This window comes from Leptodactylus fuscus, chromosome 2, assembly GCF_031893055.1.
Source record: "Leptodactylus fuscus isolate aLepFus1 chromosome 2, aLepFus1.hap2, whole genome shotgun sequence".
Classification (NCBI taxonomy): Eukaryota; Metazoa; Chordata; class Amphibia; order Anura; family Leptodactylidae; genus Leptodactylus; species Leptodactylus fuscus.
Window position 1 is genome coordinate 139,865,905 of NC_134266.1, and position 24,382 is coordinate 139,890,286.

Here is a 24,382-nt window from a genome sequence, read left to right on the forward strand (position 1 = left end):
ATAAATGAAAAGTTATGTACCTGGGTCATATAAACAAGCATTTCCATTATGTGTTAAATAGTGCAGCTATTTTGCAATATACTGACATGCATATTAAAGAGGAACTTTCACCACCTGGGGCACATGCGGTTTTATATACCGCTAGAAAGCCGACAATGCGCTGAATTCACAAGTACTATCAGGAGGGGAGGGGATGTTCCTTCCTGCTCTCACAGTACAGCGCTATAGGCGCTGCTGTGAGGAAGGGCGTTCCTGACAGACTGTCAGAAATGCCCTTCTGATGGTGAAGAGCTACGGTACCGGCACCGATAGCTCTTCACCGGGGGCACAAATCGTTAAAGGGCACTGTCTGCTTTCTAGGGGTATATAAAACCGTATGTGCCCCAAGTGGTGAAAGGGTCTCTTTAAATCAAATCATTATCTAAGCTGGACCTTAGATGATAGACAATACGGTAAAAGAGCAAAATACATATAGATGTAAAATGTAATTTAGTAAGTGTTGTTACCGCAAAATGCATGGGCCTGCGTATGGAGTGATTAAGAAAGGCTATTCTTCGCCTACCTTTAGATGTTTTCTCCGCACCACCGTTCGGTAGATATTCTGTTTTTCATCTTTATGCAAATGAGTTCTCTCGCGGCACTGTGGGCGGGCCCCAGCGCTCAAACAGCACTGGGGGTGTCCCCAATGCTGCGAGAGAACTCTCCAGCGCTGCCCATCTTCTTCAGAAACCGGCCCCTATGCATCATCGTCTTCCAGCCTGGCTTTCAATCTTCTACGCATGCGCAATCGGCTCTGCCAGTGGAGACTATGCTGTCCCCGAACAACATATCTGAGAGGGTTCCTAGCTGTCAGACACCTCCAGTTCTAATATTGATCTCTTATTCTGAGGATACCAATGTTAGAAACTGGATAACCCTTTAAGTCTAGGAAATGAAAGCATTACTTTTACAAGTATGGAGTTATTATAGGGAAGTAATCTTTATTTATTTTGTATAAATTTATTTCAGTACCCCTGAACAAGAGCAGCTGATGTTGATGTGGCTCAGCTGGATGATAAAAGAAGAAGCTTATTTTGAAAGGTGGGCCTTTGTTAAAATGGTTTACCAATGAACTAAAACATATTTAAAATGTTTATATTTGCAAAAATGTTTAACTTCTAATTGTCTGCAAATTTCAAGATTTTCTCTAACCATCTTAATGAGAGTTGCTTGTCTTGATAAGTTGCCATTGGATACAACCAAGAATGCAGGAACTTTCTATAGTCTTGCACTTGTTAGAAACCCTCCGTGATGTACATATTGTGGCCAAGTTTCCTTCTTGTGCATCCACTTGTCCCTGCCTGTATCTGTTTAAAGAATTCTTAAAGCTATGGCCCTATGTTGCAGTAACACAACTTTTGAGCCAAAACCAGGAGTGGATTTGAACAGAAGGGAGAAGTATAAGTAAGTTTTATATATTTCCCATTCCTTTTGTAGCCGTTCTTGGCTTTGGCTCAAGAATGGCTAAAAGGACTTTACGATCATAACCATGGACCTGGGGATGGTCTTATCTCTCTGCCCAGGACAAGTGACGTATCTCCCTGCTCTCAAGAGGGGAGGGGGAGCTGAGTGCTTGGAGCAGCTTGTATTTCTCAGCTGTTATCTCCCTCTTCCAGTTATCAGCTCTTCTAATTGAATGTTGCTGATAAGGGCTGAGACAGGGAGACTGTTACCTCTGTATGTAACCCAGACCTAAAACAGAGTTTATTGCAAGCTGACTCATGGTCCTGTAGCATGTAAGTTTGGGATTATCATCAACTATCAAATCCAGCTCTGCTACATCAGCTTCATATTGTGCATCTTCCAGTGATACTGTGCTAATTTATTTACAACCATCCCTCATTACTGATTGCAAACATGTACTGCTATGAAGAGAGATAGCGGAGCTGGCTTTGTCTGGGAGACAGCAAGTGAAACCCCACCCACCAAATTACCGAGAAAACCAGGAAGTGAACAGAGCACACAGCCTGCATGGTGGTGAACAGGCGAGATGGGAATACCCCTTTAATGTGGAGCTGACATCTTTTGCTTTTCCTAATGTCAGCTTTCAGGTCTCTACCCATAGTGCTGTGTCCCCTATGGTGACGTGTTTTTAGGAGGAGGAATTTGAGTCAGTTTCCTGACCAAAAAACTCAATGTGAACTCAACCTTAATCTACCGACTCCAGAGCTCTACAAAAAAAAACCCTTTAACTTTTGTGTACAAATGTAACTATAGTTGTGCTCATGGGTAAATCTCTTTACAAAAAAAAAAGTTAAGTAGTTTGCGAGAGTAAGACATAATCATTTTTTCTTATTTCTCCTTTACAGTACAGCTGGTGTGTCTGCCTCATTCGGAGAAATGCTGCTATTAGTTGCTATGTATTTCCATAGCAACCAACTAAGTGCCATCATCGATTTGGTCTGTTCCACACTGGGAATGAAGGTAAATAACATTAAATTATTTGTGCAAAATGTGAGAATTCTTATTTTTCTACTCTGCTGTTTGAAGCTTGAGAGAACTTTTTGCCACCTCGCATTAAGGCGATAGATTAGACTACTCTCATGCTACAAGCCAGTGCGTGATTCTAGTCTACCACAGATAACTGTGGCATCACCCATATTTTTATATGACAATGGCTTGTTACCTTTATTAGCTTTATTTAGGGCTTAGAAAAACTCAGTACTTAGTACTTGTGGTCAGATTCATTAATAAAGCTATACCACCTCTGTGGTGTGAAAAGGTTACAAACCTTGACTTTGTGACTTTTTAAACAAAACTTGTAAAAAAAAGTGTCGCAAATGCAGTTTTTACATGACCCTCAACAGTTTCAGAAAAGGTGAAAGGTTAGGCAGTACTGTGGACAGGGCTATCTGTCCCATTAATTTCTTCATCATCATCATGATCTATGCCAGTTTAAATGATTCTTGAAATCTACGACAGCCACAAGCTGACAGATTTCGGTGTAGGAACATGCTCCTCATCATAAAGTAAGAGAATCCTCTGCCATTGCAAGGATTAGACCGGTGTGCAATCATTTCCCCTTCTCCAAATGACGCTTATATGTAGCACCATGGCATTTTCTTGCATGGAAAAATTGTGCATCATTGCACCCCTGTTGTCCTCATGTACTTGTGTTCCACTACACTTCTATTATATTCCAGTGCTACATGTAACTCACACGGACTTCATCAAACTCCTGAATGACTAATTGGTTTAGGTATGCTGTCATATAGCCAAAGTCCCATTGGATATAGATATCTGATTTGCCATTCAGGACTCTGGGAGAGGTAATTGACAGCCCCTTTGGTGTGTTTAAGAATGAGTAATATTTTGTCAGTATTTGTATACTTTCTAGTCTTACACAATCACATGAATTGGTTGCGGTGATTCAGACAGATGTGTGGACAGTGTAACTTCTTATTTTATCCTTTTTCAGATTGTCATTAAACCAAGTTCTCTTAGTAGAATGAAGACCATTTTCACTCAGGAGATATTTACAGAGCAGGTAAAATCATATCTTGTGGTGGTTTTTATTTTATTTTTTCGTTTTGAGTGAACATGTGGGAAAATTGCTATTGACTCTTGCCTGTGTTTCTTTCCATTCTTGCCTTACATTTTTGCCTTGCATTTTTTCCTGAGGTAATATTTTTTTTGCTTCAGTTGGAACTTGGAAATGAAAATCGTAAAGGCCAATGCAACGCATTTCTAGAAATTAACATTTTGTTGCTGTCTTTTATTCAGGTGGTCACAGCCCATGCAGTTCGAGTCCCCGTCACAAGCAATCTGAGTGCTAACATTACCGGTTTTCTACCTATTCACTGTATATATCAGCTATTAAGAAGTCGAGCTTTCACCAAGCACAAGGTGTCAATTAAGGTAGGACGTTCCCAATGTCTGAATCCTACTAATATTGAAAGTTTGTGTGTTTGGATGTTTGTGAGTTTGGATGTTTGTTCCTCAATCACGCTAAAACGCCTGGACGGATTTCTGTGCAATTTTCCACAAACATAGCTTTCCCTTAGGATTGAGTCATAGGCTACTTTTGGTGCCACTAAACAACATGGCTTCCTAGCAGGAGACTCACAAAAGCAGGACTCCTAGCCCCAGCTATAGACTCGCACACACTGCCTGGCATTTCCTGCCTCAACCTGCCTGCACACTCCTTACTGTCACCTCAGGAGTAGCCCTCACTCTACTCAATCACATTTACATATAGCTTTCCACAATATAACAGATCACATTGTCTGTATCACTACATACACAATATAACAGATCACATTGTCTGTATCACTACATACACAATATAACACAGCACATTGTCTGTATCACTACATGCACAATATAACACATCACATTGTCTGTATCACTACATACACAATATAACACAGCACATTGTCTGTATCACTACATACACAATATAACACATCACATTGTCTGTATCACTACATACACAATATAACACATCACATTGTCTGTATCACTACATACACAATATAACACATCACATTGTCTGTATTACTACATACACAATATAACACATCACATTTGCTATCCCACCAAACTTTTTAAAGCACTTTTACAGTTTCACACGTCTGTGTCCACCCAATTCTCAAATCACCGCAGACGAAGTCGTGGGTAAAAGCTAGTATAATATAATAATATTAATAACAATAACTATTAATTATTGCTTTAGTCTGTTCTGTCTAGCTTGGCTATCAACTTGTGACCCAGTGGGAAGTAGTACACATTCAGGTTGTGTTAACAAATATGTGATATATATTAGAGGAATAATAGTGTATTAATATACCTGATATGTGATGAGTAAAGGAAAACTCTAATGCTGATTCAGTGAAATGGGTTTGTGTGATACTATGCTGGCAAGAACTCTATGATGACAGTTCTTATGAGGCTCTTCTTACAGTCTGCTAATGACATTAAGAAGCTTGTTCAGACAGCTCTGCATGCTGGAATGCATGACCTGACTGTGACTTCAGCTGAGAAGTTAATGTAAGAGCTTAGTCTGCCCTTGACAATTACATTAACACATTCCTTCCCCAAGATTATATGAAAAGGAGTCAAAATTTTATTTTTACTTGAGACATACAATGCGGACAGTATTAAAACAGCACAAACTGGTAAATTGAAACAAGTTCTGGGCCTGATACCACAACAACAATCATCCAAAGGTACACATCTGCACCTTAGGATGTGGTCACGTAGCAGATTTGGCATAGAATTTGAATCGGCCCTCATAAACACCCCCCTTCCCTTTCCATATCCTACCTGTGGATTCTGTGCTGGAAAGCTGAGGCCGAGCACTTGCACAAGTGATTAGCCTCGTATACAAGGGGAAGCAGATTTATGGTGCTCTGTGGAGAGGATTTTGAGTTAGAATACTGCCATGTAACATATATTCTAAACATACTGACTGCTGCAGCCAGTTATTGTCTACAGTAGTCCCATTTTCTAGTGTCGGTTTTACATACTAAATATCCACACAGATTGTTGTAAACTTTAAGATACTCAAAATGCTGTACTGTAGAAAGACATTAACTGTGACTTACTATGAACAATCACTTTTTCAGGACTGGATCTACACCCAGATTTGTGAGACAACTACTCCTCTACATCAACAGCTGATTCCACTTATTGATGTGTACATTAACTCAATAATCACTCCTGCATCAAAGTCCAGCCCAGAAGCCACTAACAAACCAATCACAGAGCAAGAAATATTAAAGGTTTTCCAGGGTCACACAGGGGAGAATCTTCGTCAAAACCAGCGTAACAAAATTACTACCCAATTGCTTTTACTGTATTACCTTCTCTCGTATGAAGAAGCTCTACTGGCTAATTCAAAAACATTAGGTATGTTTTTAGTTGTATTTTGTGGTCATTAAGTCGGCATCCTGGTTTCGTAATGCTGCACCTGTGGTGTGCAAAATTCTGCTCAACCAGTAAGCATAAATGTATCAGTAGCATACTTCTGGAAAATATTTTTTTGTATTCCAGCATAGGCTTCTAGTGACTCTTGAGTCACTAATACAGGTTAAATGAGTTGTCCTACTAAACACGCTTGGTCCCTATTCAGGGATCCATTATGTCTCTGCATGTCCTTTGCACTCCATTCATCTTATGGGACTGCTGGAGATAGCGGAGCACTGTTACTTCACTATTACCAGTACTACCATAGAAATGGATCAAGCACAGTGGGAATGTGCATCCATTTCTTCACATCAGGGATTAAGTGTCTTTAGTGGGAGAATGACTACGTTATCCTTAAGGAATGGTGTTAATGGAATACAATGCCAGTTTTAGATCCAACTTCCTCCTAAGATCAGGAATAAAAGAAAGTCCTCCTTCAGAAAACAATCCCTCAAACAGACACATTGTTGGAAAAATAATGTTATGGCTCCATGGAAACAAACAAAACAGTAACTTAGCTAAAAGTATTTTTTTATGCAAAAGTATAAAAAGTATCTAAAACAGAAAAAGCTATAAAGTTAGTGTAGTTTTGTTTTTTTTCTTTCCATTTCTTGATGGGGAATAAAAAAGTTATGGCTTTAAGAATTGCAGAGCAAAATAATTTCTGTCGTTAAGCCCCAAACTAGGCCATGTAGTTAAAGGGGTTTGTTTGCTTATTTATTTCTTTTGCTTACTTACCATCAAATTCCACAGTGCCCCAGGTATTCTGAATTCCCTATTAGTATGTTTTTAATGTGTGGAAGGAAGCCGGAAAACACGGAGTAAACCCACTGGGAGAACACAGAAACTTCTTGCAGATGCTGTAAGAAAAAAGTGCTAATAATATCCTCCATTGGCCCCGAGGCAAGGAATAATGTCCGTCAGTGGCTCCACACTATAGTTGTGCTATATAAATAAGAAACACCACCTACCCATCCTTGATCCCCTGATCAAGGATGAGTTCTCTTACTTATTCACTGTGAGGTTCTCCTACTTCTCTGCAGGTCGATGCATCTGTTCTTCAGTAGACATCACTAGCTGATGCCTGAGTAGTAGAGCAGGAAGCCAAAGTCTTTCTGCTGCACCATTCTATTCAAGGAGGATACCGATGTAGTTAAAAGGGGACGTGCAGCCATTTTCCAACTGGATTGTTGTTTCAGCCCTGGAGGGTTCTCTACGGCACCCCGGTTGAGAAACGCTGGACCGCTCCTGAGCCCTCTCCATACAAGCGTAGTGAGACCATGACAAAAATAGTATGTCATGTGTGGTTAAGAGATTTTAAAGTAACATTAAACATAAAAATACTAAACAATAATGTGGGGCAAAAGAAATTCAGATATTTATTTGTTTTTTTTTTTAAATGTTGTAATTGCAGCAGCCATGCAGAAGAAACCAAAGTCTTACTCGTCATTATTAATGGATCAGATTCCAATAAAATACCTCATTCGACAGGCACAAGGCCTGCAACAAGAACTTGGAGGTAAGTCACTGTGCATTTATATTTACCATGTTCTGCAATGTATTGTAAAATCCCTTTAGTCACTAGGACTAATTTCATTATATGTATGTTTGTGCAATTAATATTTCCATTAAATGCATTGTTTGAACAGCTATTTCAAGCTAGGGAAAATCTGGCAGTAGTGCTCTTAAGTGACGCTGCTGGACAAGAAGTCCAAGAAAAGTTCTTGCTTATTTCACTGGGGGACACAGCATCATGGGTATAGAGCCAGATACTAGGAGAATGAAAAGCAGTTGGCTTAACCTCTGGTCTATACCCTCTCACTGACCCTGTGCTTAGTCAGTTTTAACCTAGTGTACGTAGGAGGCAGACACGATCTGACTCGGGTCTTTCTGTCGTAACGAGGGTTCACACCTGTGCCCGCTTTACGCAATCCTGCCGGTTTCCGTCTTCAGCCCCGAGAAACTGGACGGGACGGAAACCCGGCTGTCAGTTTTTAAACCGGTTTTCACTTGAATGGGTTTGCAAAGTGACCGCCCGTGAGTGTTTTGTTCCTTTCCACAGCGAAACCGTTTTTTTAATTGGACACAAAGTCGGACATGCAGGACTTTGTGTCCAGTTAAAAAAAAAAAAACTGTTTCACAAATGATCCAAAATTTAATAAAGTATATTACAAAATGTATTAATGACACAAACACTGCCAGAAAATTAAATGCTTTAAAGTGTTAATCTGTGGAAATATAAGTGTGACCAATTGTTACTGCTGGTTACACGCTTCCAGCTTTTGTGAAAGCTTGTGCTAATAAGGTGAATTACTTTACTGATTTTTGTTTTCCAGGCTTACACTCTGCCTTGCTGCGCCTGCTTGCCACGAACTACCCCCATCTGTGCATTGTGGATGACTGGATATGTGAGGAGGAAATCACTGGTACAGATGCTCTCTTAAGAAGGATGTTGATGACAAATTCTGCCAAAAATCATTCCCCTAAACAGCTACAGGATGGTGAGATTAACAAATAAGAATAAATATGAAAACTGTGACCATGTTTAGTTTCAAAAGCACTTATTAAATAATGGCAAAAATACAATATACAGTTCAGGGGATGTTCACTCTTGCGCCTGCTGTACACCCGCCGTGATTCCTTCGAAATTGCTCAAAGACAGATTGGAGACGGCTTGCATACGGTCAGTTTAAAAACCCGTTCATTACAATGGATTTTTAAAGCAAACCACCGGTGTCTGTATGCAGCCTCTACGCCGTGAAATCGCTTTTTTTGCACAGACACAAAGTCCTGCATGTCGAAGTGGTTTCACGGCATGGAGGCTGCATACGTACACCTGCGGTTTGCTGTAAAAACCCATTGAAATGAATGGGCTTTTAAACTGACCGTATGCAAACCATCCCCAATCTGTTTTTATGCAATTTCTGTGAAATCACAGCGGTCGGACAGCAGGCGCAAGTGTGAACGCCCTTTAAAGAGGACCTTTCACCACTTTTGGGCACATGCAGTGTTATATACTGCTGGAAAGCTGACAGTGCGCTGAATTCAGCGCACTGTCGGCTTTCCCGATCTGTGCCCGGTGTAAAGAGCTTACGGTGCCGGTACCGTAGTGCTCTATGGTCAGAAGGGCGTTTCTGACCATTAGCCAGAGACGTCCTTCTGCCTCGCGGCGCCAATCGCGCTGTGCTGTGGAGCCGGGAGGAACGCCCCCTCCCTCTGCTCACACAGCCCGTCCATAGACGAGTATTATCAGGAGCGGGAGGGTGGAGTTCCTCCCCGCTCCACAGCACAGCGCGATAGGCGCCGCGAGGCAGAAGGACGTCTCTGGCTAATGGTCAGAAACGCCCTTCTGACCATAGAGCACTACGGTACCGGCACCGTAAGCTCTTTACACCGGGCACAGATCGGGAAAGCCGACAGTGCGCTGAATTCAGCGCACTGTCAGCTTTCCAGCAGTATATAGAACTGCATGTGCCCAAAAGTGGTGAAAGGTCCTCTTTAAAGAAAGGGACAACAATAAAATCATTCTATAAAGTAGGGCATACAATAACTAATCCTAAGTGTTAAATTCCATAAAATAAGAAGAGTAAAAAGGTATATAATCGGCAACAAGGAGGAAGGAGGAAATTGATGAATAGCGCTAAAGTGCCAAGGGGAAAAAGCATAGCCCTCGCACCCAGTTACAAATTAGAACTGAAGATAATATGAAACCTATTGGACTTATTAGCTCAGGGAGACCAGACCTTGCCGAAAAATATGGGTGGGTATCTGAAATGATGGCATTGATTTTTATTTATTTATTTTTATATATAAATGAAGCATTATTGTGTCAGCACAGCCGATGACATCTGTCAAAGAAAGGGTTAGTTTCTTCCACTTGGAAGCAATATGGATTCTAGCTGCCATCAGTATACTGAAGCAGTTTGCATTGTGCATACCTTAGAGTAGTTGGCTTAAGGCCGAGCAGGAATTCTGGTGGAGTCTTGAGAGTCTTTGCACCATCCTATGGATGGACGTCCAGAAGCCAGAGGTCAGAGGGCAGGTCCATCAAATATGAAGAGTATCGCCCAGAGCGTTACAACCCTGGAAACAAAGGAGTGAGCCCAGACCATAGGGTAAAACCATGCAGTTTGGAGCAACCAAATAGGCTCTACGTAGAATTTTTAAAGAGGGCTTCGTAGGGAGACCTGCCAACTGCCCTTGCTATTTAAAGTGCAGTAGTCGGTCCCTTGAGCTATGGTCAAGGAGGTCTCCAAGTCCTGTTCCCAGGCTGTCATGAAGTCCAATTTGAGTTCAGAGGGCAGAGCGTTCCTTACGCTGTATATAAGCCTCCCTCAGTCTTTCAAAACTAGTGAAGGTGATTTTACGGTTGAGTGGAACAAGTGATAACAAGAAGTGAAAGACCTGAGAAGTCCTGAAGTCTTCTGAGTATGGGGAATGTATGCGAATGAAGTAGTCTTTAGTGGAAATCCGCAGGTCACAGAGGACTGAGCATGGAATGGAGGTATTGCATGAGATTTGTGGCCTGGAGGAGAAGCTGTTCCTTACTACAGCGCAGCAGTCGCTGAGTAGATGAAGAACCTGGGCTACCTCAGCGATGGTAAGATGGACTGTCAGATTTGGCTGGGTCAGGAGTGCAGCGAAAAGCAGGTGGTGATGGAGGGACCCAATTGGGGACCCTCAAAACAGTTGGGTTGTAAGATGTGTGAAATTGAAAAAGGGCATGTCTGTCTCCTACAGCGCCAGGCCATGCCCCCCTCTGGCTACATTTAGATGTATGTTTAAAAATGGGGAAAAATGGTTTCCCTTTGTTTCCATCATAACAGGCTTGAGCGTTTAAAAAAACGATCAAACAAATAAATATCCCTTCTGTAAAATGTACGCATGTTTAGGATGGAAAATTTATGCTGCAGTCTTAATTTATTTCTCTATTCATAAAGACAGAAAGGGACAAACCATTGTTATCCAAGTTACTGTGCTGTATGTACTGCATTCGTTCTCTATATCTCTTGCTAAAAGTAATACATATCAAGATGGTATTCACCCCTTACAAAGCTGCTTGCGTAGGCAGTGGTATGTGTGGGCTTTCTCCTGCTGCTGGCTATGTACCCCTGTTCTTTGGCTTCTTTAGGAATATTATGTTCAGGTTTGATTAAATAATTGTTTTATTGTTATTCCCAACTTATATATTGTTGATTATTTAAATTCTTAGATTGGAGCTAAAAATATTATTTTCTTTGTTGTGATACAGGCTTTGTATATATTGAGTACAACGGTAGCATTGGGTTCAGCATCATTATTACATGATGGGTTTTGTTGATGTTCTTGCATTTTAATTGTTTTTCTTGCTTATTTTATTAGAGGACATAGCACCATGGACATAGACCTGGCCACTAGGAGGCTGATACTAGGAATAACAAAAGAACCTCTGAGCTATACCCTCTCAATAGACACTGTGCTAGTCTGTTTTAGTCTGACTCAGGTCTTCTGTCTAAGGCTAGGTTCACTCCTGTGCTTGGATTCTGTTTGGGGTTTCCGTCCCCAAATCTGCTTAAAAAATGCAAGCAAGGAGCAAGAGCCCCTGTTTTGGCAGCAGAATACTGCTGAGGAGAGCTGCAGCACTATAATAAATGGGGAGGGACAGGGAGAAGGACCCCGACAATGGCTCTAAGCATAGGTGGCCAGAAGGCCAGGATCCACGTAGGAATGGGCCAAGGAATGCTTTAGACCAGATATAGGTGGTGGTGGAGATTGTGAAGTGTAATACATACCTGATCATCTTCGGGCGCCGCAGGGTATTTCTTAGATTGAATTGCATTTCTATTCCTTGTCCCGCTTAAGAGTGGTCTTAGGCTTTTTATTCAACCTGTTCTCAGCCACTTTCACCCCATCCTGGACCTACAGGGGCTTAACCAATTTGTATGTGTTCATAGACTTCACATGGTAGTGTTCACATCCTTATGACCGGCGGTGGCTTCTCTGGAGTCCAGTGGATCCCTGTCATTCCTTGACATTCACAATGCTTACCTCCACATCTTTTTCACTGTGCTTCCTTGCGCTGCGTTTACATCTTTTCCAGTTTATCGCGCTCCCCTTCAAGCTGGCCTCTTCCTCCTGGGTTTTCCCTGAGGTGATGGATTCCTTCATGGCAGTCCTCCACTCTGGACAGGACATGTTGGTGGTTGTTGATTTGGTTTTCTGCTTTTTTTTTTTTTTTCCTTCTTTGTGTCTCTCTTCTACTGCTCCTGTACAAACTTGTGTCTGTGAAGAGAGTATAGCCCAAAGGTGGAGCCAATGTCTTTTGTTATTCTTGGTGTCAGCATCCTAGTTGCCAGGTCTATACCCATGGTGCTGTCCCCCCCCAATGAATACGAAGAGAAAAGGATTTTGCGATAAATACAAAAATCCATCTTTAATGTTTCTGGTGTCAAAGTAGTACCTAAATTTATGAGTTGTTATTTTGTTTAATCGTAATGTGCTTCTTATGAAAATTGGCTTTTTTTCCTTGTTTTTATGTTTTTATTTATTGCATGATCAAACGCACCCATACTGTTTGATCTTTGTTGTTTCCATCCATGTTTTTTATACGCACCTTACTAACAATGCCAAGGAGTATGTTTTGAGAGTGTTGTTGTATTTTCATTTCTGTGTTGCTGTGTTACTGCTCTTGGTTAACTGCATATATGGTGATGTAATATAATATTGTTTTTCTGGTTATTTTTTTATGAAGCATTTTTACAGCTTCAAAGCAACCATACACAGGTGATGCAAATTCTAGAGCACTTGACTCTGCTTAGTGCCAGTGGCCTAATCCCATACGCAGAAGTTCTCACTGCCAATATGAGCCAACTCTTGAATGTTGGTATTCCACGCAGGATACTGCAGACTGTCAACAAGCTTTGGATGACCTTGAACACTGTAATGCCAAGAAGGTAATGTTCATATTATCCATTTAGGTCTTTGGAGTTTTGAATTTCATATTTCAGACTGCTTTTATGAAATCCCATTAAAAACTTAATTGATACAACTTCAGACTTGTGAGGAAGAGCTCTACAGTGCTCAGTCACTTCCACAAAAATCCCATTAAAATGTGGTGTAAGGGGGAAAGAGAAGGATCCACAGACAGACTGCCACTTCTCATATGTCCTAGCCCATGAGCAGATGATTCATTACATTGAAATTGATCAGCCATTGGATTCCTCTTCATTTTCAGCCCCCTTGCTCTCTATGCACAGGCTTTCCACTGTTGATTAGGTCCAGATGACTTTGCTTTATCAGCAGGGAGTCTAAGGCCTCGTTCACATCTGCGTTGATATTCAGTTCGGGGGAGTCCGCATGGGGACCCTCTCCCCCCCGAATGGAATACCAAACGCCATTGCAAGTGCTGTGTAGTAAAAGCACACAGACCCCATAGACTATAATGGGGTCTGTGTGCTTGCCGACAGATCTCCGCAAGGATCATGCGAACAGGAAAGTAGTTCACAATCTACTTTCCTGCCCGCATGATTTGTATTATAGTCTATGGGGTCTGTGTGCTTTTACTGCACAGCACTAGCAATTGCATTTGGTATTCCATTGGGGGAGTGGGGGATGTCCCCATGCGGACTCCCCCAAACGGATTACCAACGCGGATGTGAACGAGGCCTAAAGCCACAGACTCTGCGCTGAAACAGCTGAGGAATTTTCAGCAGAATGAAGCGGGATGCTTCTTGTTTTTAATGTCCTGCTCTGATCTCTGCCTAACACTGAAAACAATGGGAGGCAGAATCTGGATGGGATCTGCTGCTGATTTTGGGGCAGAATCTTCCACAAATAGTAAATGTGAATGAGGCCTTATTCTGAAAAGTTACCTAAAATATTAGAAACCCTTTACCACTAGGTTCACATTAGCATCACATAACCACTGTTCTGGTCCGTTGGAGGACTAGAACAATGGACAGGCTTACCACATAAAAAGTAGTTATACGTAGAGTCCTACAGATTCAATTGTCTATAATGGGGTTCGTTGAGTGTTCATTGTTTTAAATCTGAAACTGATGGAGGTAAAAAGTCCTCCATGCTGGACTTTTTCCTCTTCTTCTTTTCAGGTGGATACTGCTACGGATTCTACAGTAGAGACTCAGGCTATGTTCCCGTTTGCACCTAAGTCTTTTTTTTTTTTTTTCTTTGCTTTCTTTCAGGCTGTGGGTGATGACTGTGAATGCCTTACAGCCTTCGCTAAAACTGGCTCGAAGTCATAAGTACACTCAGAATGATCTCATGATTGACCCTTTAATTGTCCTCCGCTGTGATGCCCGAGTCCTGAAGTTAGTTTTTACTTGCTGCTTTACAGATATGAGTTATTTATCGATTTGGATTCATACTATAATGCTTTATCTTTGTTGCCAGGTGCCCACCTTTGATGGATATCACATTACACATGCTGAATGGCTACCTTTTGGCATCCAAAGCTTACTTGAACTCTTATCTTAAAGAAACTGCAGACCAAGATATTAAACCTTCTTCTAGTAATGCAATGGCTGCTTTAGCTGGTCAGACAGAAACTATGGAGGTTACTAGAGAAGAGCTAAAAAATGCACTACTTTCAGCACAGGTAACATGATTAACATCTGTAAATGGTCTTACTGTTTATCATCCTGTGCACTTACCTCTTCAAATAAATCATACAAACATATGTCATCTTAGGATAGCGCTGCCGTGCAGATTTTGCTGGAGGTCTGCCTTCCATCAGAGAATAAGAACCAGGATGAGCTGGTAGAAGAAGACAGTCTATTGTGCAATCTACGAGAAGTACAGTGTCTCATTTGTTGTCTCCTTCATCAGATGTTCATAGCAGACCCAAACATTGCAAAACTTGTTCATTTTCAGGTGTGTATGATGTGCAAAAACTGGTTACCATAAAATTTATTGATTTGCTATTTTATATAATATTACCAGGAAGTCAGATCCATTACAAACCAGTTTTTAGCTTTATTGATGTATATTGCCCAGAAATTAAAGGTAGTCTGTTAGCAAGAAAATCAGTATCAAGCTAATGACCAAACCTTTATGGAGGATTCTAAACTTTCCAAAAATACCTTTCTTGTTCTGCATTACCGCTCCATGTTCATGCAAATCAGATTGTTATTGTTATGCAAATGATCAGAAAACTGCTTTTAGGGTAATTTCTTCTGCTGGGGACTCACTCTCTGCTCTAGATAACTAACCCCTGTCGACCAGCTGTAGTCCCCATTGCTTGAATGACATCTCCCACTTTGTCTGCAGTTATATAGAGCAGAGAGTGAAGCCCCTACATGTTAAGAAATAACCCTAAAGCCCTTTTCAGCTAATTTGCATAACAATAAAATCCTGATTTACATGAAAAAGGAGCTGTAATGCAGAATAGGAAAGGAATTTATAAAATGTGTAGGGAAGCTCTATTGGTACTGACATTAGTTTGACACTGATTTTCCCGCTGATGGACTCCTTTTAACCCCTTCCTGACATACGCCGTACGGCGCATGTCGGGTGTGTAACTATGGCGACTGCCCGGAAGCCGGGCGGCCGCCGGGTGTCTACTGCTTTAAGCAGTAGACGACCGGCTCTAATGCCTCCGATCGGTCCCCGGCTCTAATGCCAGACCGATCGGAGGCATTAACCCCTCCGGCGCCACGGTCAAAGGCGCCAGAGGCGCCATTTTCCCGGCGGCGCCATTTTGCCGGTGATCACCGGCTCCTGGAGCATGCTCCAGGGCCGACGTCACGTTGGAATGACAGCCGGGAGCCTTTACAAGGCTCCCAGGCTTGTCTGCAAGCTCTTTCTTTTGCAGGCTGGTCTATGCAGCCTGCAAAAGAAATGATGATTTTTTGCAATGCATTAGCATTGTAATGCATTGCATTAGTGATCAGACCCCTTGGGGTTCAACACCCCTAGGGGGTCTAATAAATGCAAAAAAAGAAAAAAAATTAAAAAAAAGTAAAAAAAAAAAATATAAAAAGTATTAAAAATTCAAATCACCCCCCTTTCCCTAGAACACATATAAAAGTAGTTAAAAACTGTGAAAAAAATACGTTAGGTATCCCCGTGTCCGAAATCGCCCGCTCTACAAATCTATAAAAATATTTTTCCTGTTCGGTAAACGCGGGAAAAATAGTAAAAAGTGCCAGACCGCCGTTTTTTCACTGTTTTGATTCTGATAAAAAATTTGAATAAAAAGCGATCAAAGCAATAACATTTCCCGAAAAGTAAAAAGTACACCTGGCCCCGCAAAACAAGACACCCTATGCATCCCCGTACACTGACGTATAAAAACGTTATGGCTGTCGGAATATGGCGACTTTTAGAAAAAAAATTTAACAGTTTTGGATTTTTTTTTTAAGGGGTCAAAATGTAAATAAAACCATATAAATTTGGTATCCCTGGAACCGTACCGAAACACAGAATACAGGGGACATGTCATTTTGGCTGCACAGTGAACGCTGTAAAACCAAAGCCTGTAAGAAAATCGCAGAAATGCATTTTTTCTTCAAATCCACCCCATTCTGAATTTTTTTCCTGCTTCCCAGTACATTATATAGAATAATTAATGGTGGCATCATGAAGAAAACTTTGTCCCGCAAAAATTAAGACCTCATATGGCTCTGGAAGCGGAGAAATAAAAAAGTTATGGGGGTTTAGAAGGAGGGGAGTCAAAAACGAAAATCAAAAAATGCCATCGGCGGGAAAGGGTTAAAGAAAGCCAGCATATTTAGCTGTACAATACAACACGTGCTTTATTTAGTCCTTGTACTATAAAATCTAATGTTTCTGCTTTCACACTTATTAGTCCATATCTTTTCCTAAGTTTATTCCAGTTTTTGATACAACTGTACTCCTTTATATTAAATGTGCTAGACAATTGTACTATTTTTCATAGCTTTTCTCCTTGTAAAAGTTATATGCAGGCCTGTTCCTGTAATAAATGTAGTATATACCACATTTATCAAATGGACATGTTGAAAAAAAATCTCATGTGTATTACTCTGCTTCATAAAAAAACAAGTTCATACCATAATACAAGTCAGACCTTTACAAACACATTGTTTTTAGGTACACCCTGTTAATAAATTAGGCATTGTTTTTTTAAACTGCCCTATCTGAGTACACTGGTGCAAAATATAAAGGTGATAATAAATGTATGACACTCACTTTGAGCAGTTTCATAGAAAGACAATTGATGCCGAAGTATACCATACCATTGATTGAAGGTAAATATAAAGGTTAATTCATCTTTCCACCCTCTCAACCAGGGTTACCCGTGTCAACTTCTACCTCTGACAGTTGCAGGAATCCCATCAATGCATATCTGTCTTGATTTTATCCCTGAACTTCTTGCTCAGCCAGAACTCGAAAAACAGGTAACATCAGCTATTTCATTCTTTTAGTGTCTTAGGGTGCATGCACACTACGTAACGCCGGGCGTGTATGAGAGCCGTACACGCCGGCATTACGGCAGACTGCCGAACACTTCCCATTCACTTCAATGGGAGCGCTCGTAACAGCGGCGTTTACGAGTGCTCCCATTGAAGTGAATGGGAAGTGTTCGGCAGCCCTGCTGTAACGCCGGCGTGTACGGCTCTCATACACGCCCGGCGTTACGTAGTGTGCATGCACCCTTAGTGTAGTATATGTCACTAAAACAGGCTTAGGCAACCTTTGGGACCACAGCTGTTGTAAAAATACAACTCCCAGCATGCATACTTGCTTTCCTATTCTTGGAACTCCCATGGAAGTGAATGGAGCATGTTGGGAGTTGTAGTTTTACAGCAGCTGGAGTGCCGAAGGTTGCTGACCCCTGCACTAGAAAATGGCCTATTTCTTGTTTATATCATTGGGGGACACAGCACCATGGGTATAAGCCTGCAAACTAGGAGGATGACACTAGGCAATATAAAATATTGCTGGCTCTGGAACATCTGCTATACTAACCGCCCCTTGCCACCACCACATTATACTTGCCTGTCTTCCTGTCTGGACCTCCTGGGCACAGGATGTCAATTGTGTGGTTGTGGTGGCCAGCAGATGTCAAGAACAGGAGTTGCCAGCCAGCTAGATGAAGTGACATCCTGTGCTCAGAAGGTCTGAACTGGAAGACAGGTATGTATGATGTGTTGGGATGAGTGGTTTAGGTAGTTAGGATGGGCTACTAGTGGGCGGGCTAGCTAGAGAAACAGGGAGAGGGAGGGAGTGAGAAAGGTAGGTGGTGTGAGTCATCCCTGAGTGAAGCCTAAGGCATCATGGTACTGTAGTTGTAGAAAAACTCATAATAGGAAGAAGCCCATGTAAACAAATGCAGAAGGTGCCAGAACCTCATCGAGTTATCCGGAAATCATTCAAAATACTTTTAGGCCAGGGCCCCACGGGTAAGATATGCCATGATTTGCATGCAACGGGAACACCGTAGGAAAAATCACTGCGTTTTACAGTAACTGTAAAATGGATAGGATTCTTGCGAATCCCATGGCCACTTTGCGCTAAAAACCACAATGCAGACATGCCGCAATTTCCAAAAAGTTGCGGTTTTGGAAATCGCAGCATGTCAATTATATCTATGGAAACACCGGCAGTTTCCCCATAGATATAATTGTAACAGAGTCCGCGGAGGAAAACTCCACAAACTTTCTGTTTGTAGGAAGAATCGTGATGAATTGCCGCTGTGGTTTTTCCCACAGCGCTTTATAGCTGCGGGTCATCCCATGGAGCCTTAGCCTTAAAGGTATTTAGATCACTTATTTAATTACACTAACAGACCTTTTTTGAAAACTTTAGAGGCTATCCAAGAATGTTTTTATTTCAAAACCACTGACACCATTGATAGAATCCCTTTACTCACAGTGCATAGAGCTGCTATTAATGTAATAAAATCTACATAGGTATTGATGCTTGCTTGTTTATAGTGTTTAAAGTGCTGTGTACCTCCACATGTTACATATATAGAATTTAAGGAGAGCTGTCCATGATTGCTATATACATACAATTTCTCACATATGAATCTGGGGATACTTCTATAGAGGCCCTTAATTCTGTATTTATTTTTATTATTGTAGATATTTGCAATCCAGCTTCTTTCACACCTATGTATTCAGTATGCATTACCAAAATCTCTCAGTATGGCTCGCCTGGCTATAAATGTAATGGGAACACTCCTCACAGGTAACTTTTTCTATATTTAGTTTATTAACAGTGAAATTGAAATGCACGTTATTATAGTTGATCTCTTGTTTACAGCAGAAGTTGCCAAACTATGTTTTCTATTGGCTGAAGCTGCACATACAGACTTCCTGATTTACTCCAGGCCCCTACATGAAAGGGGCTTTCTGGAACTAAGAACTGCTTCTTGGTTTACACTTCCTGGTTGTGGGAGTGTCAGTGCTTTTCCAGGCAGCACCTCCTAGCATCCGCCCACTGCACCTCTTAACAGTTTTTTATTCATGCCCAGTGCACCCTCTGATGATGTGCTGTACTCTCTCACTGTCTTGCTTACATATATAAAGTCCAAAGCAGCACACAATATAAACAATACAATTGGATGCAAAGCCAATGGATGGGCAAAAATCCACCAAATATAACAAAAAGTAGAAAAGTCAAAAGAGACTCTTTAGTCCATCAATGATGTTTTAGTTCAACAGTGAACCTTTCTCAAGCAATTCACATTGTGACAATACCAAGTTTAAATAGTGTTACAAAGTGCTTAGTGCTACATACATAATTAATATATGCAAATGTAAGCATATATACATATAGTATATAAGAATGTGTGTGTTTATATAACTGAAAATATCTCTAAAGCGCAATCACACAATCTGGTTCCATGATACAAAAGTTTTCCATTTTTGCTCGGAAAATGTATGTATTGTGTTCATTATGGGTGTGTCTAACAACTTAAGTCATGCGCACAATGAACAACATATGATCAAGAACAGTATGGAAGTGATTGTAAGGCTGAAGCCCCTGTGGTGTAAATGCCACAGTTTTACAGTCCCTGCAAAGTGGATGAGATTCTAGCTAATGTTATCCACACATTGCAGAAAAATACCTGGAGTGGAAATGCTGCGATTTTCAAAACTGTTGTGTTTTGGTTGTACCTACCTGCAGTTGCTTCGCTCTTCAAAAAAAGCGCATCATTGATCACCTTTTCCCAGCTGACTGAATTGTGGCCGGAATGCCAGGGACTCCACTCACACATGCAAGGTCCACTGAGAAGGTGACCCTGTGGTGCCTGGTAGGGGAGTATGTTAAGATATGTGAATATAAATCCCCACCTCCTAGCTCCTAGGGGTAGTTTTTTCAAGAGCTCAAACCCTTCTGGCCATTTTCCATACATGAGCCCTTTCTCCTTGGGCCCTTGAAACTGGGATGTCTATTTTAGCGAATAAGCTCTCTTATTTGCCTCACTGCAGCCTTGTTTTTCCTCAGGGGTCCCTTCTCTGCAGAGTTCTTCTGACTTTGTCCTTCAAGGGCTCATATTCAGACTCTGTGCCAGGTGGTGCTTCGCCACCGGCCGTGTCATCTACTCAAGTTCTCGGCTTCTCAAAGGACATCACACCTTTGATTCCTATCTGTACAGCCTCTGGGTCGCAGGCGGCAACAGGACCTCTCCCAGAAGTCTGGTAGGCTAAACCCCTGGGTTACCCTATCTTCCTTTGTCTTGTGCCCCTGCCACCATCTCCTTCAGTTACGAGCTAACATATCCCCTGGTTTCTGCCGGTACCACCATATTATCGATATCTCTCCACTGTTAGAAGGGTGTTCCTCACAGCAAAGCGTCATCGCCGTGAGGAACATCCTTATGAGAGTGGGGTGATATTGGTACTGAAATTAATGGCACTGTTATCTCCACCATCGGACATCCTTTTCCAAAATAGTGTCTCCAAGTGGTCAGAGCTTCCCATGGTGGGCCCTGCTATGGCTCAGCCCTCCCAGGCTACTATCCGTTAGTAGACGCTGCCTCCTTCAGCAATCCCTATGCCTGCGGGTAGACTCTCCTCCATTTAATTTGCCAAGGCAGCATTCATAGTGGCTGCCTCCTCACTGTAGCCTTACTTTGTTGCTTATTCTATCAGCATTTCCTGGGCCACACAGCTATATAAGGGTCTTCCCTGTGATTCCCCCCTCCAGGACAACCTGAAAGCTTCCAATACCTGTATGATGCTTCCCTTGAAGCAGAACACCTTCTGCTGAGGTGATTGTCAATCCTTGACAATCTGCCGTTCAGTTTGGATCCATTCAATGTTGAATCTGTCTCTAAGAAGGCAGTAGAGGCCCTTCCCTTGGAATTAACATGGTCTGCTTTTTGGCAAGGCCCAGACAAACTCCTCTCTTGAGGCTCCAGGAGGATGAAGCTTTGTCCTCTCCAAGAAGCGTCCTTGTGGCAGTCACCCTCCTCTGGCTGCTCTCTGTGTTTTTGCTTCTTTTATGGCTCCATTTTCAGGACAGTCTTCCAGGACTCGCGCTCCGAGAAGCCCTATTTTCTAGCCCAGGTCTGACTGATATTCCCGCACCAAGCTTTCCAGGCTTTCCTCTTCCAGACCCTCCTCTGCGTGAGGTCTTCCCCCACTCGGACCCTTTTGGGTGGGAGGACAAAAACTCTCCTTCATGGAGATCTGGCTGCTAGCATCGAATACTCTTTGGTCCGAGAGGTAGTGTCAACTAGGTACCTCAACTTCTCCTCTGTTCCAAACAGAAGTTTTTCTTCATCCACTTTGCTTTTTTTCCCTGCTCAAGCGGCCACTTTTCTTAAGACTGTCTCCATTCTTCAGTGGCAAGGCATCATTGTTTCCATCCCCTCTTCAGAGCGTCCAAGGTTTTTATGCCTACCTGTTCACTGTTCTCAAGAAGGAAGGTTCTCTTCATTCCATCCTGGATCTGAAGAGGCTCAGCAGGTTCCGCATGGAATTCCTGAGCATGGTCCTTGATATGTACCAGGACAAGCTTTTCTTCCCAGAATCCAAGATCTTGGCCACCTGGTGTGTCCTGCCTTTGAATGAATCCTCCGTGCTCTATTCAGTTCTGAATCTGGGTCTTGGGCATGATAGTTTTCACCTCCGAGGCCATCCCTTTTGCTCATTTCCACTCACATCCTCTGGAATTGACGATCCTGGGCTGTTGGGACTAGCCTCAATCTGGCCTCTACCTCTTGTTCCCTGTTGCCTTCCCCGATTTCGCTGAGAGTTTCTTTGATGGCTATTCTCCCAAGGACTTTCTCAGAGGAACCCCTTCTTCTCCACCCTTGGCAAGTGATCCCCTCTGGTGCCAGTCTTCCAGCTGGGATTGGATAAATCAAAAAATGTTGTCGCAGACACAGGTTTTGTTGCCAAAAAGGGAAATAAATTTATTTACAACACCGTGTACATCATTTGTTGTGCCTTTGGACATAGGGGTCGCAGTAATATGAAAAAGACTAATAGATCACAATAGTTGATGTTTCGGTCGTGTAGACCTTCATCTGAACTGATCTATAGTGTGAATACAAGGCATGTAGGATGCGTCCCAGGCAATGCCCCGCTGGACCTGGTATGCGGATCTCATGTTCCTACTGGCCAATGCGCTTTGGTCTCTTTCCCCTGTTAGTCGCCATTCTGTCTCAAGGACCACGTTTCCAACCTTACCTCAGCTGCATTTTCCAGTGTGGCTGTTGAAGCTGAGGTCCTGAGACAATTCAGTTTTTGTATGCGTGTTGTCTGGACCATGATCTAGGCCCAAAAACCCCTGTCTGTGCAGATCTTTAATGCATGTGGATAGCATACGTATGGTGGTCTTGGCCTTTTTTCTCTTAAGGGGCAGGTTTTCTGCTTCTCTTTCTATTCTTTTTCAGAAATCTTCGGCCCTTCTGGCTTTAGGTGAAGACCTTCCGGCAGGAAGTGGCTCACCGTGCTGTTCTTTGCCGTTCTCCCGTGGGACCTTAATCTTGTCCTTGTGGTGCTTCAGGCTCTCCCTTTGAGCCTTTAGTGAGATCTCTCTTCGCTTTCTGTCCTGGATAGTTTCCTTCCTGGTGGCCATCTCTTCCATCCAGAGTCACCTATCTGGCTTCCCTGTCCTGGAAGTTTCCCTTTCTGTTCTCCACCAGGACAAAATTGTCTCTTCTCTGCCACCTTTTTCTCCTCAGGTGGTTTCTTCCTTTCACATTTTCAAGGATATAGTCTGACATGTTGGTTTTGTGGTTTCTGTGTTCTTTTTTGGTTATGGGTCTCTCTCTCCTACTGCTGCAGTACACACTGACTAGGATAGTAGAGGGTATAGCCTGGAGTCAGAGCCAAAATCTTTTGATATTTTTAGTGGCCAGGTCTCCGAGAAAAGGATTTTACAATGAGTACAAAAGTCCAATTTTTATCTGGTCTAAATTACAAAAATTTATTTCAGCACATTTTTCTGTAAAAAACCAAAACAAAAAACAACCAAACGAAACCCACACCCCTTTAACTGCTCTCTGGTCTTTGCTTTTCTTAGCAAAATGTAGGAGACATCAGAACAGGAAGTCTGTCAGTGACAGCATCAGCCAATAACTGCAGAGCACTGAGTAATATCAGAAATTGGAGAAGAGCATTATTCTGTACTGCTCAGTAGCACAAACTGGTTGTGTGATTTCATTTGTTTACTTTAATACAAAGAAAACAGACTTGGTTGTCTTGGGTGCATTAAAGTTGACTTTATGTAAATTATTATTTTTTCTTTAAAGTTTCAGCCATAATTTGTAATCTAAATAGTTTTTTTTTTTATCTTAACATCTTCTTGCAGTGTTAACTCAGGCTAAGCGTTTTATATTTTTTCTGCCAACATTGCCTTGTTTGGTACCATTCTGCCAAGCGTTCCCTCCATTGTATGAAGATATTATGTCACTGCTCATACAGATTGGGCAAGTCTGTGCATCAAATGTAGCCACTCAGACCAGAGATGTTGACCCAATTATTACATGTAAGTTCATTGTTAGCAGAAGAGACTAAGCAGATAAATGTGATTGTTGATCTGTTACTTAAATTGCATGAGCTGTGGAAAATATATTAACTCATTCACTGCATCCACTGTACTATTATGGCAGATGTTGAGTATTTAAATTATAGGGAATTAAAATTTTAAATCATCCCCCTTTCCCTAGAATACAGTACTTAAATACTGTGAAACACATACATATTCGGTATCTCTGTGTCCAAAAATACCTGATCTACAAACTTTTAAAAATATTTTTCCCATACTGTGAACATTGTAGCAGGAAAAATAAAATCAAATAAGCCCAACTGCTGTTTTTTTTTTTTTTTTTTTCCCGCTGTAGCATCTCATAAAAACGATCAAAGCAATAGATGTTCCCCAAAATGATATAACTAAAAAGTACATCTGGCCATACAACAAAGGACGCATTTCCTGTACATAGAAATGTAAAAAAAAAGTCAGGGTGTCAGAATATGGTGACTCCAAGAAAAAAATG

The 24,382-nt window shown here is 41.8% G+C and overlaps 1 protein-coding gene across 1 annotated transcript in view; it reads left to right on the forward strand.

The window, feature by feature from the left end:
* Nucleotides 1–24,382, forward strand: part of INTS2 (integrator complex subunit 2) — a 34,093-nt gene that overhangs the window by 7,688 nt on the left and 2,023 nt on the right. Inside the window, exons 10-23 of the mRNA XM_075264735.1 lie at nucleotides 1,009–1,080; nucleotides 2,349–2,463; nucleotides 3,458–3,526; nucleotides 3,763–3,897; nucleotides 5,607–5,889; nucleotides 7,361–7,465; nucleotides 8,283–8,447; nucleotides 12,677–12,878; nucleotides 14,127–14,252; nucleotides 14,335–14,539; nucleotides 14,632–14,814; nucleotides 17,214–17,321; nucleotides 19,011–19,116; nucleotides 23,698–23,874. Of these exons, the coding sequence (XP_075120836.1) occupies nucleotides 1,009–1,080; nucleotides 2,349–2,463; nucleotides 3,458–3,526; nucleotides 3,763–3,897; nucleotides 5,607–5,889; nucleotides 7,361–7,465; nucleotides 8,283–8,447; nucleotides 12,677–12,878; nucleotides 14,127–14,252; nucleotides 14,335–14,539; nucleotides 14,632–14,814; nucleotides 17,214–17,321; nucleotides 19,011–19,116; nucleotides 23,698–23,874 (2,051 nt within the window). The remainder of the gene's footprint in view (nucleotides 1–1,008; nucleotides 1,081–2,348; nucleotides 2,464–3,457; nucleotides 3,527–3,762; nucleotides 3,898–5,606; nucleotides 5,890–7,360; nucleotides 7,466–8,282; nucleotides 8,448–12,676; nucleotides 12,879–14,126; nucleotides 14,253–14,334; nucleotides 14,540–14,631; nucleotides 14,815–17,213; nucleotides 17,322–19,010; nucleotides 19,117–23,697; nucleotides 23,875–24,382) is intronic.